General features: G+C 40.7%; 1 protein-coding gene across 1 annotated transcript; it reads right to left on the bottom strand.

The window, feature by feature from the left end:
* Positions 1–2,744: 2,744 nt before the first annotated feature.
* NKRF (NFKB repressing factor) lies at positions 2,745–16,352 on the bottom strand. Its single transcript, XM_060002624.1, has 3 exons — positions 15,911–16,352; positions 6,770–6,900; positions 2,745–5,719 (listed from the first exon to the last, which is right to left on the bottom strand). The coding sequence occupies exons 1-3, from the start codon at positions 16,174–16,176 to the stop codon at positions 3,762–3,764; spliced, it is 2,355 nt and encodes a 784-aa protein (XP_059858607.1). The 5' UTR covers positions 16,177–16,352; the 3' UTR covers positions 2,745–3,761.
* Positions 16,353–16,924: the final 572 nt, after the last annotated feature.

Raw genomic sequence — 16,924 nt, 5'->3', positions numbered from 1 at the left:
GTAAAAGCAAAAATACAGATTCTGGGAGAGGGAGAAGAGTAGATACTGCTGGAGAGGACGTATTTTCTTTTCAGTCATAAGTGTTTAATGCTTTTTTTAAACATGCTAACAGATTGTAAATCTATTAGGTAAAACAAAGTTACTTCAGCAAATATTACAGTCAATCGAGGGAACGAAATTGTGGTAAGGGGGGAGAAGTAACCTGGAGATTTACCAGCATCCTCAGAGACCAAGATCTAACTTGTTGATCCTGACATTCCACCTCTTAAAAAAGCCCTAGCCTAACAAACAAGCTAAATAATAAAATGGTATTTTAAGTCTCATGTAAAGCTTGGGAGTACAGGTATCCTCAATGTTACCTTGTTTAAACAAAACTCTGCTTTCTTCTGAGGAGCAATCTATCTCATTTTAGAGACAAGGACAGTGACTGTGGAAACTCACTTCTTGGGGAGGGGGGGTGGGCGCTAATTGAAATTAAGTCCTTATGGTGTATGTACCCATACATCCTCTAAGACATGGCACTTAAAGGAGCCTCAACGTGAGGGAGCTCATCCTACACTGAACACATGAACTGGTTCGTTTCACCTAGAAGCAACATCCTTAAATGCACTTACTTTCTCTTAAGTCCATTTCTACTTCAAAGTAGAATGACATTAAATTGGTCTTTATTTGGCAGATTAGTTTTACATAAATTTCTTCATCCTACTGTGGCTGGGTATCTTTTTTTTTGTTCTGTTTTTTTTTGTTTGTTTGTTTTTCTGCCACACTGTGCAGCTTGTGGGATCTTAGTTCCCCGACCAGGGACTGAACCCGGGTCCACGGCAGTGAAAGCACTGAGTCTTAACCACTGGACCTCCAGGGAAGTCCTGTGGCTGGGTATCTTAAATATTGACACTGTTAATTATACTTGAAAAAATTAAGGTGAGATTGGGAATGTGCAAGTTTAATTTTTTTTTTTGTACACCTCCTGAGAAACACTATTCCCAATTGCTTTCATGGGATAATCCTTTTAAAATCTTACAACGGCGTCAACAAGCTGACCTCCCAAAGCATCATATCCATGGTCAAAGGCACCACAAATCATTCATTTCAAAGTTTAATGCTGATTTGGCTTTTTTCTTTACAGTTTTTTTAAACAAATGCCACAGGCTGCCTGCATACAATAATTTATAACAACAATAAACCAGATTTGTGAGGTCCCCTTTTAAATGGCAGAATTGAACTTGAACCTTCAATTCTGCACCTGCTGGTGTGGCAAAGAGGGTATGATGAAGAACCAAAGCTGTAATTAAAGTCCTTTCTTTAGGACCGATCTCCAGCTTCAGGAGTTACTCATAGCACAGTGAATGCACCTATACTATTTTAAAAAGAATCCCAACAGAATGCAGGAAATTTCTATTCATTTTCTAATCAAAGGGGAGGGGAAAAATCTAAACAATAGGTCTGTGAGCCTCAAAGCTATAAATATAACTGAAAGCAGAGTTAGTTCCTCAGTATAATATATTTAAGTGATTCAAATAAAACTTAAAACTGCTCATGTACCTGCGCAGGTTTTATAGCAAGGTTACTGGGTTAAAACGACTGCCATCTCAAAGAAAGGGAAAATACAAGAACCAACAAAAAGGGGACAAAACAGAACAGCAGGGTTGTGAGCAGCTCATTTTTGCCAAACCCATTTCTCAACATTCTTTATTCTCAAGCAAGAGTTAAATGACTTCACCCTAATTCCACATCTATACCAAAGCAGATCTAAGAAGTTAGGAAATCTGGACTCTCCAATCGAGAACCAAATACACACTTGGCCCCATTATTTCAGAGCTTAACTATATTAATATTCTGTTCTATTGAACTTATATAGATAAACCAGATTTGTGTAACACTACCCTACTCCTCCAGCCCCCAAATCATTTTGGGAAGAGAAAAGAAATGTAGAGAAATGAGTTTTCACACTCCTTAATCCCCAAAGCCACTCTTACCCAAGAGAGTTGAAGCCTGGCTTTTCTAACACTAATTGAACCACAGCTTCTCAGAGTTGGCATGAGACTTGTAGGTAAAAAAAAAAATCCTATAAAATCTGTAAACATTTTAGCTTAGTTCCCTTTGCCACTGTTAAAACATTAAGTGCCAAAATAAAATGCACACCTCATTTCCCTTCCTACCAACATTAGGAAAGGCCATATACTGCCGGACAAGAGTTAGTGGAAAGCAAACATCACTTACTGTGTTAATCACTGTAGGTGACTAAAAGTCACAGAGGTCCAGGCATAAAAGTTAATCCCTTTATATTTTTAAAATACTGATTTAACTACAATGGACAGCTGCTTAATGTAACATATAAATAAGAGGGGAAAGGAAATTGTTCATTGTGGGCCAGTTACATGTCAACTTTGGTGCTAAATGTTTTAAGACACTGTAAACAACCTAATTGTTCTAAATATGAAGTCATTGGAAGTGTTTATCAGTATCAGTATTTATCTCTGAATATTAACACTTGATTTATCTGAGATACAAAAACAAAATCACGTAAAAGTAAACAGCCTGAGATTTGGTTGCAGCCAGCAGGTTGGTCCCCAGAGAAAACGTGATGGGTGGCTGACTGGCTGTTCGTATCTGCTAAGTCATTATGTTCATCCACATGTGCTCTAAGTGTTGAAATATTTTGTGCAAACGCCACTTCCTTTCTCCAAAGACCCAAAGTGTCGCTACCAGGCTGCTTCCCAGAAACAAGCACACCACCATTTTGATCAACTTTGGCTCCTTTTTATTCAGGAAGCATACACTAATCCTTTTTATACAGTTTTTTGTACATTCCAGAAATAAGCGAAAATAGCAGTTTTAAATATGTTACAAAGTTGGCTTTGGGGGCTAAATAAGCTTTTTGAGAGAGGGACCAGCCAACTAACCTTTTCATCAAAGCACCAATGTATCTTCAGTCTTTTACCAAGCTCCACCACAGCTGTGGCCACCTTGGATGTGCTATACACCCAAATCATGTGAAAGCTATAACGGAGAGTTGCTGCGAGTCTCTCTGCAAGGCACCAAGAACAGACAGTTCCAGCTTCCTTTCTTCAGACTGAATCAAAGTTTTGGGAACTTTTCAATTGCTCTCTTAAGTAGTGCTCTCTCAGCGTGAAGACTAGAATTTGTTAACACTCATATATCACAAGATACAGTATATCACTTCCAATATTCTGGAAACCACATGGTAGAAGTTATAAATAAATGAACACTAAAATTACTTTAAGAAAGTTTTACATCATTTAGTTGGTAAGGACATTTACACGTACAGCACAATTTACTATTAAACATTCTATAACTGGCTTCACATAAAGATGAAAATAGATAATACAAAATGACCTGACATTTTCAGTGAAGTCTGGAATTAAGACTGTAGTTTTATTGTAGTCAATATCAACTTTACATATTGTTGCAAATTGCTGTGCTATGCCCTTTAAAATGGGAATTTCTTTCTCGGGGTGAAATTCCATTTGGATATGTGTTCTTGCTTTGTACAAACTACTAAAATCTGAGGGACACAGCAATATCAAAGACACAAACAGTAACTGCACAATATTATCTGCTGGATTAAGCTAATACAAGTGGACAGAATTCTTCAAGTTCCAATATCTAATAAAGCACTATATGAAATGAACAAGGTGAAACATCTTAAGAATGAATATACGCTGCAACCAGAACATGTAGCATTTCTTTAAGTCATAACTCTGCCTCATTAGGCATTTACAAAATAAATTAGTAAGATCTCAATTTGCTTGAGGCATCACAAGCTCGTAATGCCCCACTTGGCCTTCCTGTTTGAGCTGGTCTAGTAAATCCTCCTTCCGTCTTTTTCTACCTACCACCAGGTACCTATCGTGGCCCACCCCATGAGACTTACTCTTAAGACCATACTTCTGGGCAATCTGATGTATTTGCTTCCGCTCATCATTAGTCAGCTCTGTAGAGAAGGTTAAATCCGTGTGGCTCTCCGAGCGGGCATAGTTTCTGATGATCTGTTCAATATCTCTCTTGGCAATTTTATTTACCCTCTCTACATCAAGACCAAGCCCTTCCCGCTTATGCTGCTCTTTGACAGAGATTGGCTCCCGAATGCCCTCACCAGATTTACCTAAACCACCACCCGTCCAACCCATCTTTCTCAGCAGCTGATTTCCAATGTTATCTTCTTTGATTTGTTGTTTGTAAGCCTCCTCTGCTGAGCGACCCTGAATTTCATTTCTTGAAATCACATCTTCAATAGCTCCTTTCTTCAAGTTGTTAATGACAGTCGGCTGGGTCTTTTTGAGGGTTTTCACAGCTTCCCCAGCAGCTTCATATTTGACAGTTTTCTTCACTCCAACTGCTTCTGCAATTACTTCACTCTCTAGAATCACCTTGCATTTCCATCGGAGTCCTGTCATTCTTTCATAGACATATTCAACTGTCATTCGATTAAACTGAGCTGTGTCGTTCAGCGTGCACACAGGATTTGAAGAATTCTCATAAACTACGAGATCCTTTATATCTTTCTTCTTCCCAGATCCCCTGGGTGAAGAGCCTGTTTGGCACTGTGAACTTTTGACAGATGGGTAAGTGGGTTGTGTTTTTTGAAGGATTTTCAAAGCCTCATCAGCAGCTGCATGTTTACTTGTTTTTTTGGTTCCATAACCTTCAGCTAAGCAGTGATCTTGCAAAAACACTCGACAACGCCACGTACGATTTGGCATCATCTCATATTTGTATTCAACAGACATTTTGTTGTATGAGGCAGAATTGTTAAGGATACCAATCGCATCATTTGCATTTTCTGTAAGGATAAAATTGGTCCAGTGTTTGGCAGAAGCATTAAAAATCGGCTGCCCGGAAGCATCTTTAGCCAGCACCACCAGCTCTTCTGGTGGTTTCAGAGCTGGAGGGAATTCATATGAAGGCATGCCAATCTGACACACCACAAGGTCCTCTCCAATCGTGTGCTTGAATTTCCGTCGGACAACCCTAACTTCAATACGTTTCTGCAAGAGTTTTACAGCTAGCTCAGTAGCTCGATCCCTGGAACCATTCTTGCTGCCAGCATAACCTGTAGTTAAGTAGATATTTTGGCATCTAACTTCACAAGCATAACCATCTGTTAGAAGTTTTTTATTTTTGGGGATGTCAGCAGGAGGGATTTCTTTTAAAGGAGCGTATATATATTCAGGATTTGTCTTACATGCCTGAATACAACGAGTTAACATATATGTGTAATTAATTTTATCAGATCCAGAGGTCATCTCTGGATTAGAAAGGTTCTTCCAGATAGTTGCTGTTAATTTTTCAATGAAATACTGCTTCTCGGCTACCACTGACTCAGGAAACGTCTGTGATGGTGAAGGCTCAGGAGCTGACTGGCAGTTTGCCTGCTGTGATGTGCTGCTGGGGGCAGGGTTCCCACTGTCAATATACATGTTGGCTGTTACAGGCTGGTCTTTTGTGAAAATAAATCCTGATGAATCACAGTACTGAGAATTTCCATCTTGTATACTGAAAGAGTCTTGAGTATAATCTTGGTAGATGTCTCTTGGCATGCTGGCAAAATGTGTTTGTTCATTTACCTCTTTTGTTTGAGGGCCATAAGGATCTTCCTGTCTTTCATCTTTTGAACTACTAGCTACAAAATGCACAGGCTCAAAACGAGGTCTCACATGGAATTTGGAACCGGCTTGCTTTTTAGGAGGATTTTGACCTATAGAATGAGTGAAATTTACAATTCATTAAAAAAGGAATATTTCAAAAGAACCAAGCAGGAAAATAGTACCAACCATATTATTTCCGCAAACTATATTGTTGGTACAAGATACTTCCCATCACAAAAACTTCAGGTCATTTAGGTGAAGGTGCTCAAATGTCAATGTAAGATTCCAGCATAAGGAGGGATGCTCCCTGTCTTTCCATGTGTAAGGGAAGAGACCTGATAGAAAATATGCCATTGACTCGAGTATGCAGGTCACCACCATGCATGACTGCTAGATGCTTCTACATCTAATGCGTTAAAGCACAGGTGAAGTGTACCGAGTGAGAGGTTGTTCCACTACGATCTCATACCACCTGTGCTGAAAAGCTCCCTTCTTAAGGATTGCAAACGGAACAGATGGCTCTAATGCAACAGAGATGATGAGCAGAGGCATTTACAAAGCCTCTCTTTTGTACCAGAAGTGACTGACTCTGTGATGGTGCTTTACATGGTTGTGACTGAAAAATCAAATTAAAAAAATTGTCAAAAGATCCCAAAGGTTTTCAACTTCAAAATCTTAGTTCTGACCTATTCTGCACAAAAAGGTGTTTGCTATATTTTATTTCTAGAACAGCTGGAAACTAATGATTTATGGAGGATATCAAATTTAAAGCTATGGAAGAACTCTGTTGAGGCTATACCAGACACTAGAGCTTTCTCCCTATAACACTGTTTAGTAGAAAATTGGTCCACGCTGGACCCATCCAAGAGGATTTAGTTACTTAGATGCTCAAATGATCTAGAGTATAAGGTTGTTCTATTTAAAGGGAGGTTCCATGGCACGGACTTCAAGGACAGCATTATAGGGTGAGTTCAGTATTCTTAGTTTTCAGTTCTATTTAGCATCCTAAAAAAAAATGTATAAACTGAAAGTTAAAATTTTACATTTGTGTAAGATCCAAAGTTACCAATGTTATTTAAAATCATATACCACACTCATATCATTAAAAAAAAGCCACACTGTTTCTTCAAATCCCACCTTCCAGAAATAAGTATACTCACCATCACATGTTGAGAGGTGACGTTTTTGACCTTTGGAAGGTTTGGACAGCATCAGATCATATGAAGGCATCTCCCCAATATCAATACCTTCAGCCATTTGGAGAATTTTTTCCATCAAGCGTGGGCTGTACCTATTTAAATTAATATAATCTACAGTTAAAACAGATAAGAATGCAGTTTTTGAAAAAGTTTCTAGATGACCCGTCTTATAATTGCTCCCACAGGACTTTACCAACAGAGTGTCTTGGCTATAAAACTGAAGAATCTGCCATAAAATAGTTATGTATCAAATGAGTAACTATGTTACTATCATTAGGAGACATACAAACATAAAAATCAAGAAATTTAGGTGAAGACCTTATCTTTAATTTGAACTAAAAGTATCCATATAAACTCATAATTTTTCTCTATCATATATGTATATTATGTGTAAATAATTACATTAATATATTTACAGAAGTACTAAGAGTGTTAATAAGAGATGGGTTGTGGGACTTCCCTGGTGGCGCAGTGGATAAAGACTCTGCGCTCCCAATGCAGGGGGCCTGGGTTCGATCCCTGCTCAGGGAACTAGATCCCACGTGCATGCCACAACTAAGGAGTCCGAAACTAAGGAGCCCACGTGCTGCAACTAAGGAGTCTGCCTGCTGAAACTAAGACCTGGTGCAACCAAATAAATAAATAAATAATAAGGGATGGGTTGTTAACATCCAGATTGTGGTTTCTATCACTTCCCACCAAAAGGAATCAAGAGTCCCGAGAGAAATGGTTGCATCGGATCCAAGTCTGGGGCAAGAAATGTATAAGGTGAACCTGGGAGATATTTTTGTGCCTGGAAACAAGGAAGCTGTCAAAGACCTCAGGGGTTGTGTCAAATGGACTCAGAAGTGAGCCAACTTGAGTATCAGTAAGAATAATCACAGTGGACTGAAACACATCAAATATTTAAAAAATCCATTAGTTCATAATACTTACAAACTCATTATTGGTCACCTTTGTAGGGAATCAAAACATTATTCCAAAAACAGGTAATGAAAGCAAGCATTTATCTGGCATTTTCCTGTACAGACTGTACCTCAGAGAATCTAGAGAGTTGATGAGGAAAATCTCTTTTACAGAAGCATTCCAGCTAATAAATGAAGGAATGATAGATTACTACCATTTTGCGACCCATAATGCAACAATAAGTGATCATCAATGGCTGCTAAGCTTATCAGATGAAAAGTTGATGGAGAAGAACCTAGAAACAGACCCATACGAATGTGCTCAACTGTTGACAAAGCTGCAAAAGCAATCCAATGGTGGAAGGACAGCCTTTTCATCAAATGGTGCTGGACCAAGTGGGTATCCTTAAGCCAAACAAACAACCTCAACCTAAACCTCATACCTTACACAAAAATTAACTCGAAACGCATCACAGACTGAAATGTAAAATGTGAAACTAAAAAGCTTTTACAAAAAACACAGGACAAAATCTTCAAGATCTAGGGCTAGGCAAAGAGTTCTTACATTTGACACCAAAAGCATGATCCATTAAAGAAAAAGTTAATAGGGCTTCCCTGGTGGCGCAGTAGTTGAGAGTCCGCCTGCTTATGCAGGGCACACGGGTTCGTGCCCCAGTCCGGGAAGATCCCGCATGCCGTGGAGCGGCTGGGCCCGTGAGCCATGGCCGCTGAGCCTGCGCGTCCGGAGCCTGTGCTCCGCAGCTGGAGAGGCCACAGCAGTGAGAGGCCCGCGTATCGCAAAAAAAAAAAAAAAAAAAGAAAAAGTTAATAAAATGGACCTCACCAAAATTAAAAACTTTTGTTCTCAAAAGACCCCATGAAGAGGATGAAAAGACAAGCTACAGACTGCAAGAAAACATTTGCAAACCACACACTTGACAAAAGATTAGTATCTAGTATAAAGACCTCTCAAAATGCAACAGTAAGATATATACATATATATAATGGGCATATATGTGTATATACACATATATATGTGTACACATACATATAAATGAACAAAAGATATAAACAGAACATTTCACCAAAGAGGATATACAGATTGCAAAGAAGCACACAAAAAGATGTTCAACATCATTAGCCACCAAAGAAATGCAATTTAAAACCACAATGAGATATCACTCCATACCTATCCGAGTGGCTAAAGTGAAAAATAGTGACAATACTAAATGCTGACAAGGATGCAGAAAAACTGGATCACCCGTACACTGCTAGTGGGAATGTAAAATGGTATGGACACTCTGGAAAACAACTTGGAAGTTTCTTATAAAATTAAACATGCAATTACCTCACAATCTTGCAACCGTACTTTTGGGCATTTATCTCAGAGAAATAAAAGCTTATGTTTACACAAAAAACTGTACACAAATGTTCAAAACAGCTTTATTTGTAACAACCCAAAACTGCAATCAGCCCAGATGTCTTTCAACAGGTGGTTAAACTCTGGTACCACATACCACGGAACACTACTCAGCAATAAAAAGGAAAAAACTATTGATACACACAATATTGTGTATGAGTGGGAGGGAGATGGATGTGGTTATAAAAGCGCAACATGAGGGATCCTTGTGGTACTGGAACAGTTCAATATCTTGACTGTGGTAGTGGATATGCAAACCTACATGTGACAAACTGTATTGAATTAAACACACCACACACACACACACACACACACACCAGTACTAGTAAAACTGGGGGAATCTGTGTAGAATCAGTGATTGTAACAAGGTCATTATCCTGGTTATGATATGATACAATAACTTAGCAAAATGTTGTCACTGGGGGGAACTGGGTAAAGAGTACAGGGCACTGCTTTGTGTTATTTCCCTACAATTACACGTGAATCTATAATTATTTCAATAAAAATTTCAATTAAAAAAAGCTGGTGGAGAACTTTATAATCTTAATATCACTAAAAATTGGACAACCAGACCTGTGTCCCTGATGTGATATGACAGGACAAAGATCTAAAAAGTGTTCTTGCCCACCAAATAACTGAACTCAAACCTCATCAAGCCCCTAACTCCTAGAAACATGTTAAACACCATCACAAGCATACAGCCAGCCAGGGACTTCCCTGGTGGTCCAGTGGGTAAGACTCCATGCTCCCAATGCAGGGGGCCCTAGTCGGGGAACTAGAGCCCGCATGCCACAACTAAAGATCCCACATGCCGCAATGAAGATCCCGCATGCCGCAACTAAGAGCTGGTGCAGCCAAAATAAATAAATATTAAAAAAAAATAGCCAGCCAAATCCATAATGAAGGAAACACTATGTGACAGCCCATTTCTTCATCAAATAAACAGCATGAAATAAAAGGAGAGGGAATGGTTATAGGTTAAAGGAGACAGATCAACCAGATATGCGTGGACCTTGTTTGGATTGTGAATCAAACCAACTGTAAAAAGGTATCCTGAGACAAATGCAGAAAACTAAACATGGACTAGGCATTGGATGATTTTAAGAAATTATTGTTAACTTTGTTGAGTATGAATAATGGTATTATGAAAAATTACCTGGTACAGATATATACTAAAGTATTTGCAGGAGAAATGATGTCAAGATTTTCTTTAATATACTCTAGACTGTCTCCCACAAAAAAACTGGGGGCAAGATGAAATGAGAAGGGTAGCATGACAGACTTGATAATTGCTGAAGTTGAGTAATGGGCACATGGGTGTCCACTAAACTATTTTTGTGTGTTTGATTTTTCCATAATAAAAAGCTTTAAAACATACAATTTTTAAAAGGACTCCTTTATGAAGTAGATTGGAGCTTGACAGAATATCAATTTCCTGCAGAGAAACAAAACTATGGGCTCATGGGAAGTTTTGGTTATCATGGGGATCTACTCACCCTTCCTACCTTCAGAGCCTTTCCCAGCCTACCAGGGACCACTGGACGGCCAGGGAATTCCCCAAGCAAGTTCTGAAAATGAGTGACTAGCACACCTCTACATGAATAGGTTCTGAACTTGAAGGAGGATAACATTTTCCATTTTCAACACAATAGGTTCCACACCCTTCAGATGTCTTTCCTTGCAAAGCAGAGAAGTGACATGGTGGCCTTCACTGACAGATTACCTGGAAGCCAGCCCAGTTGTAACCCGCACTTCCCACTGATAACTGCTGCTGCTAGCACCAGTGTTTAAACGCCAAGAGTAATTTTATTTTTATTTACTCTTATCTAAATATCAAAAGACATCGCCTAAAACGTCATACATTGTATATATCACTTTCATTAAGATTTGGGAGTCCAATTTCCAAGGTGATGAAAACAAAAGACTATGAAAGTGAGATGAAGTCTACAAATCTTAAACTGGTATTGCCACTCTTGCTACCAAAATTGGTACTACAACCAACCCACTCACCTTGAATTCCAGTCAAAATTCGCCAGACCTTAAACTATAGTCTGATTCCAAATACGGTATACAACTGTAAATGGCATGTATGCCACAGTGTTCATGAATGATACATTTGGGGCCTACTCCATTCATTCACTTTTTCTCTCAGGTTTCTTCCAGCGTTAGTAATGATTATACCTACTTACTGTTCTCTATTCATTACATCTGCCACAAAATTCAACATCACCCATAGGCTATAAAAATAAACCTCTGTGTTAGTTGCCAACACAGTCGTCTTCTCAGCCCTTTATTAGGAAGTCATAATACTGAAGAAGCCCAACCAGCTGAAAAAATAATGGAACAGACCGTATAGTGCCTAACACTTGACTATTCAAAGAACAATGCAAATATTAATCTTTGCATTAATCTTTACTATGAAGACCACTAGGATTTCTGTCTCCAGAGAGTAGCTACCCGGGGATAAAGAAGTGGTTCCACAAATTTGAAATAAGCCAAGGCAGTAAAGCTTTCATTACTCAGTTTTCCGTAGTGTATTTTTTGTTGTTGTTGTAGTGGATTTAAAAGGAACACCTTCACTCCAGAAATTTTAGAGAATCCACCAAGAAAAGCACCTACAAACCCAACCACTGATAACTTCACTAACATTTTGGGGTTTACTTTTTATTCCTTTTTCTATGCTTCCCATACCACGTCCCCCCACCACCCCCAAAAAAACCACTATCAGATCATCTATGTTGATTTGTAATCTGCTGGGGGCGGGTGTTGTTTTTCTTAATTTACTATGTCATAAACTTTCTCTCCATGTCATTACCACATGAGTTTTAATGGCTATATAGTATTCTATCTTACGGTGGGACCATGATGTAAAGTGTCAGTAAGGCAAGTCTAATAGAGTAATTTTAAGATGCATGCATATTATGTAGTTAAGTCTGTTAATTCACCCATTTGGTTGTAAATGCTTAAAAAAGAAAACCAAAAAGCCCCAGCAAGTCTTTAAGGTTTCCAAAGATAGTTTATTATGTTCCAAGCTTTAGGAAATCACAACTGTCCCACCATACCTAGCATACAAAAAGATGATGTCTAATGGACAAAGACATCTGACTTCATGAATCTTACATTCTTGAAAAAAGACACGTGCATATAGGTGTATACTTATGATATACAATGGCACCTGAAATTTAATGAATATTCAGTAATAGATGCTTTCAATTTTTTTAATTTATTAAACTGCTCTACTAGGTCCAAATTAAAAAGTTGAGGTTTGAAAACTAAGCAAAGATTAGGATTTCCAAGTATAAAATTATTTATGCAAAACTATTCTTAAGACTCCTAACATAGTCAGTGAATAACATAAAACCAAGATTATTGATACATCTTTTGAAAGCTCCCACTCATACTTCATTAGCTGGTGACTGATGCACTCTACCTACTATGTGCGAGGTTAGTTTCACAACATGAGCCCAGCTAGCATCTACCTTCCAAACACCAATCTCAATCAACAAGGAAGAGACAAATAATCAAGGTGGCAAAGTTGATTTCATTTTAGGGTATATTTTCTCTATTAATTAATATCTCATCAAAGGTAATTAGGCCAGGATTCTGTTTCTAATACTACTGATGAAGAATGATTGGAAAACTGAATGCTCCAGTTAACCAAACATTCTGCTTTATTAAATATACATACACTATTGACAATTTTAAGTAAAAACTGCAGAGGTCCCTAGGCATTCATATGAACAATTATGTCAGTGCTGTAGATGTAGTTGATTAGAAGACTGCACTAACTTTTCATTAACCACAAGACAATCTTAGAAATTGCCTACAGAAAACAATCTTGACAGGTTGTTTACTTTTATGAAGCAGACAAGAAAAAGTGAAGAGAAATAATTTCAGCTATTTGGGCTTCCTCATTGCCTAGACTATGAGGGAAAAAATGATCAAAAAGCAGACTGGAAAACATTGCTTTATTTTATCCTATAAGGCAACGGTTCTTATAGTGTAGTCCCTGGATGAGAATTTTCTGATCAACAGTATTATCTGGGAATTAGTTAGAAATGCAAATTCTGGGGTCCCACCTCACACCTACTGAATCAGAAACTCTGGGAGTGGAGCCCAGCAATGTGTTTTAACAAGCCTAACAGGTGATTCTGATGCTTGCTTAAGTCTGAGAAACATGTTACAGATAGTCAAGAAGATATTCAAACTTGTTCTCTGACAATCGCCACTATAACCAAAAAGAATGAAACGTGGTTTGCTTCCCTGCACATTTGAGCTCCTCCTCCTGGCTTGGTCTTATGATCAAGGAGTTTTCAAAGATGTCCTTAACCTAGGAGTTCTTTCAGCCCCAGCTAAATCAGAACACAGAAAGTCCTGCGAGTGGGAAACAAAAGGCAAAGAGTTCCCTTCTTGCTACTGTTTATAATCTGTTCTGTAAGTCAAGGGATGAGCCTCGAACAACAAATTAACAATTTTAGAGTAGAATGGGCTGTGTCACCATGTACTCCACAGTTCCCTTGGGAGAAAAGAAGAGTCTTCCGTCACAGAAGAATAGACCAGAAAACAAGAGCTCTGCCAACATCGACATTAACAAGTACTGGAATACAGATTTTACCCACCTGAAGATGACAGCTAATATAAAGCCTGCCTAAAGTGGAAGACTGCACTTGGTCCCTAGCTTCCAAGATTCTTTATTGCCTCTTCCATTTCTCCTATATCTAAGTTATCAGGTACAGTGCAAACATTACTCTTCAGTTAAGCTACTGGATAATGTTATAGCAATTCTTGTATTGATTGAATTGACTTAACTACAATGCAACATGATGACAATACATGTGTTGATACATACTATACACAAATGTGCCTGGGTGAGTGCATACACACAAATGCTCTGGATGCCTGAGCTTTTAACACTATCACTGGCCCGGTTTATGTTTTTAATGCCCTAGTTATGCTCAAGGCTGCTGTTGTTCTTGGGATGAAATCCTGAGAAATAATAATGACTTATGTCCGTTACTTGCTTTCACTCCTGGTCCATCCTTCCCTATAGCAGCTGTGTCTCAGTGCAAAGAACATCGGAAGACTTGGGTCCCAGCCCCAACTATGGGACCTTGGAAAAGTCACTTAACTTCTTGGCTTCCGTTGATTTAGCTGTAAAAACGAGATACCACTCAATTTCTAAGGTTGTTGTATTAAATGAGATACATAAATGTTTTAAGTATTTTGTACATTACAAAGCTGTATTCATCTGTTCATGCCACACATATTTACTGAGCAGCTATTATGAAGAAGGCACTCTTCTAGGCACTGAGGATAAAGGTGTGAACAAGAAAGCAAAAACCCTTTCCCCAAAGGAGCTCACATTCTTATGGGAAGGTAAGATTTATCATTAACACAAAGGATGGTTATTCTCCTCACCTATAACTTTTTTTCTTTAAGGATTCAGATTCCCCATGGCCTTCTGTGATATTAAGGAGATCTATGATTACAGGATAAAGGTACCTTTTCTACTGCCAGAATAATATTGTTAAGTGAAGGTCAATTAGATTTATCTGACTTGATTAATTACTGAGGCTTCCCCAGTTGCAACCAGTTCCTCCAGTGAAATAATCATTATCTCTGGAGGCAGAAATTACACTAACCTAGAGTAGAAAAAAACACATTTGTGTTATGAAAGCAAAACAAAGTATCACGCTGGATGCTATGTTCAACAATTAAGCACTAACAGTAGACAATCCTATTTATCTATATCTGTTACAGTCATTCCTGGAACTGAACTGGCTGAAATTGATCTGATCATTTTCCAGAATTTCTCATCCTTCCTAATAAAAAATTCACCGTGAGGCAAGAGTGTCAAAAAAAGAAGCCTCTTAGTCTATCAAAGGAATGATTAGTCTAGTATAGGGCCTGTTTGAGGGTTCTGTATGACAGTGGTCCAAGTAGTCTGTTGAGAAAAAAAAAAATGCGTTGGAACCATACCGCAGTCTCCATTGAATGCAAAGAGCTTTCAAAGAGGCCTGTTCAGAACAGAGACCAGGTTCTAGGAAAGGCGGGTAGGGGACTCATACCTAAAACCTCACCCAGAGGCCAAATGTTAATCCTTCTGATCACAATGAAGGGGAAATGAGGGCAATCCTTTTTTACAGCAGATATATCCATTTCTTTGTTTGCATCCATACACATTATGCGCAAATCTACAGGAAGGCGGGCCCTGCGGCTGAGAGACCTCATACAAACCGCCTCCCCAGGAGAAGACAGTACAACCCAGCTGAGGGGCTGGTGTTGTTTAGTTTAACGGGGATGGAAAGGGAGGCCAGTCAGGAGGAGACTAGAATTAGAACCAAAGAGTCCCCCTCCCCTCCCCCCACAGACCCTCAAAGCCCCGACTGTTGAATATTCTTTGCGGATACCGCATCCCTGGAAGGTCCTACGCAGGTCCGAGGTTCTGCTATTCGTCATTTCCCACGCCGTCCAAAAACACCATCACAATGACCACCTCTCAATAATCCTCTCCCAGGCGCTTCTTTATCTCCATCCTTGGTCCTGGAGGGGCCGCTCCCGCGATCCCCGCACCCTTCTAGCTGTTATGTCATCCCCTGCCACCTAGCTCGGCCAACCCCCCCAGGCCAACAGTGAGCCCTCTGGAGTCCTCCAGCACCTCCAAATCTCCAGTCTCTAAGCCCTCATCCATACCCGCCCCCCCCGTCCCTATGCCAACCCTCATCGCCGATTCCCCCCCAACCCGGGTCCCTAACTCGACCCTCACACCTTCCTCACCTGCAGCCCAGGAAAACGTGGTTGGTCCAGGCAGCGGAGAGCGCGAGGAGCTGGTCTAGGGCAGCCCCGGGATAGCTGTGCAGGTGCCGACAGATGAAGCTGCGCCGCAGAGCCCACTGCCAGTCACTTTCGTGGCTATAGCGCCACTGCTCCAGCACTGGCTCGGGCGGGGGCGGCGGGAGGGGCGGCAGCGGCGGCGGCGGGAGGGGGGGCAGCGGCGGCGGCGACAGGAAGTCGCCCCCCAACAGCAGACGTCCGCCAGCCATCTTCTCCGCCCCCAAGCAGGGACCCCAGGGATGAAGCCGACTCGCTACCAGGAGAGAGCGGGAACGGGGGTCGGTGGGAGGGGCTGGGTGAGGAGGGGCGCGCCGAGGCGCGAAGACCAACTCTCAGGGGACTGGAGTGTGTGCGTGACGGGCAGTCGCTGAAAAGGCGAGCACAAGCTCGCGTCCCGGCAACCGGGGAGCACGCCCGTTGCACTCCTCCAACTCGTGGAGGAGCAGGAGGAGGGCACCCGCCGCAATCACACGCGCGCCGGGGAGGCCGAGCCAGGCCCCGCGCTCCGCACCTCCGGCTACCCGCAGACTCACGCACTGCACTGGGAAGGAAAAAAAAAAAAAGACACCAGCACGCTTTGCTCCCCTTCCTCTAGTCTACCTACCCGCGTGCAGCCCCGAGGTTGTGAAGCCAGTGCGCTTGCGCCGCGGCTGTTCCCTAACTTCGAAATCCCGTCGCTGAGTCTCGCGCGACGTACGTTTTTTTCCCTTTCCTGACGACTACGGGCCTTTGACGCACTGTGATAACAAGCGGGGGGCGGGGCTCCAGGAAGGGGATTTTTGGAAGGTTCTCTGAGGCTTGGGAACCTTTTTCCGCTAAGTCCCTGGAAGGCTCTTACAGGTGATTCTTGGCAGCAGTAGCTCGCCTGATGCTTTTCCCTGGGTTTCTGACAGTGGGACCGTGTACTTTGGGAGGGACTTGGGTTTGAAATGTATTTTACCCTTTTTATTTTTTAAA

The sequence above is a fragment of the Delphinus delphis genome, chromosome X (genome assembly GCF_949987515.2).
Source record: "Delphinus delphis chromosome X, mDelDel1.2, whole genome shotgun sequence".
In the NCBI taxonomy this organism is placed as follows: domain Eukaryota; kingdom Metazoa; phylum Chordata; class Mammalia; order Artiodactyla; family Delphinidae; genus Delphinus; species Delphinus delphis.
Note: the sequence above shows the minus strand (reverse complement) of the source record. Positions and strands in the feature narration are given on the sequence as shown.

Excerpts from the sequence above, each read along its gene's own strand:
- NKRF (XM_060002624.1), bottom strand. The coding sequence starts at position 16,176 with ATGGCTGGCGGACGTCTGCTGTTGGGGGGCGACTTCCTGTCGCCGCCG. Across the intron at positions 6,901-15,910 it reads CACGTTTTCCTGGGCTGCAG|GTACAGCCCACGCTTGATGG; the intron begins GTGAGGAAGGTG and ends TAATTTAAATAG. Across the intron at positions 5,720-6,769 it reads TCACCTCTCAACATGTGATG|GTCAAAATCCTCCTAAAAAG; the intron begins GTGAGTATACTT and ends CTCATTCTATAG.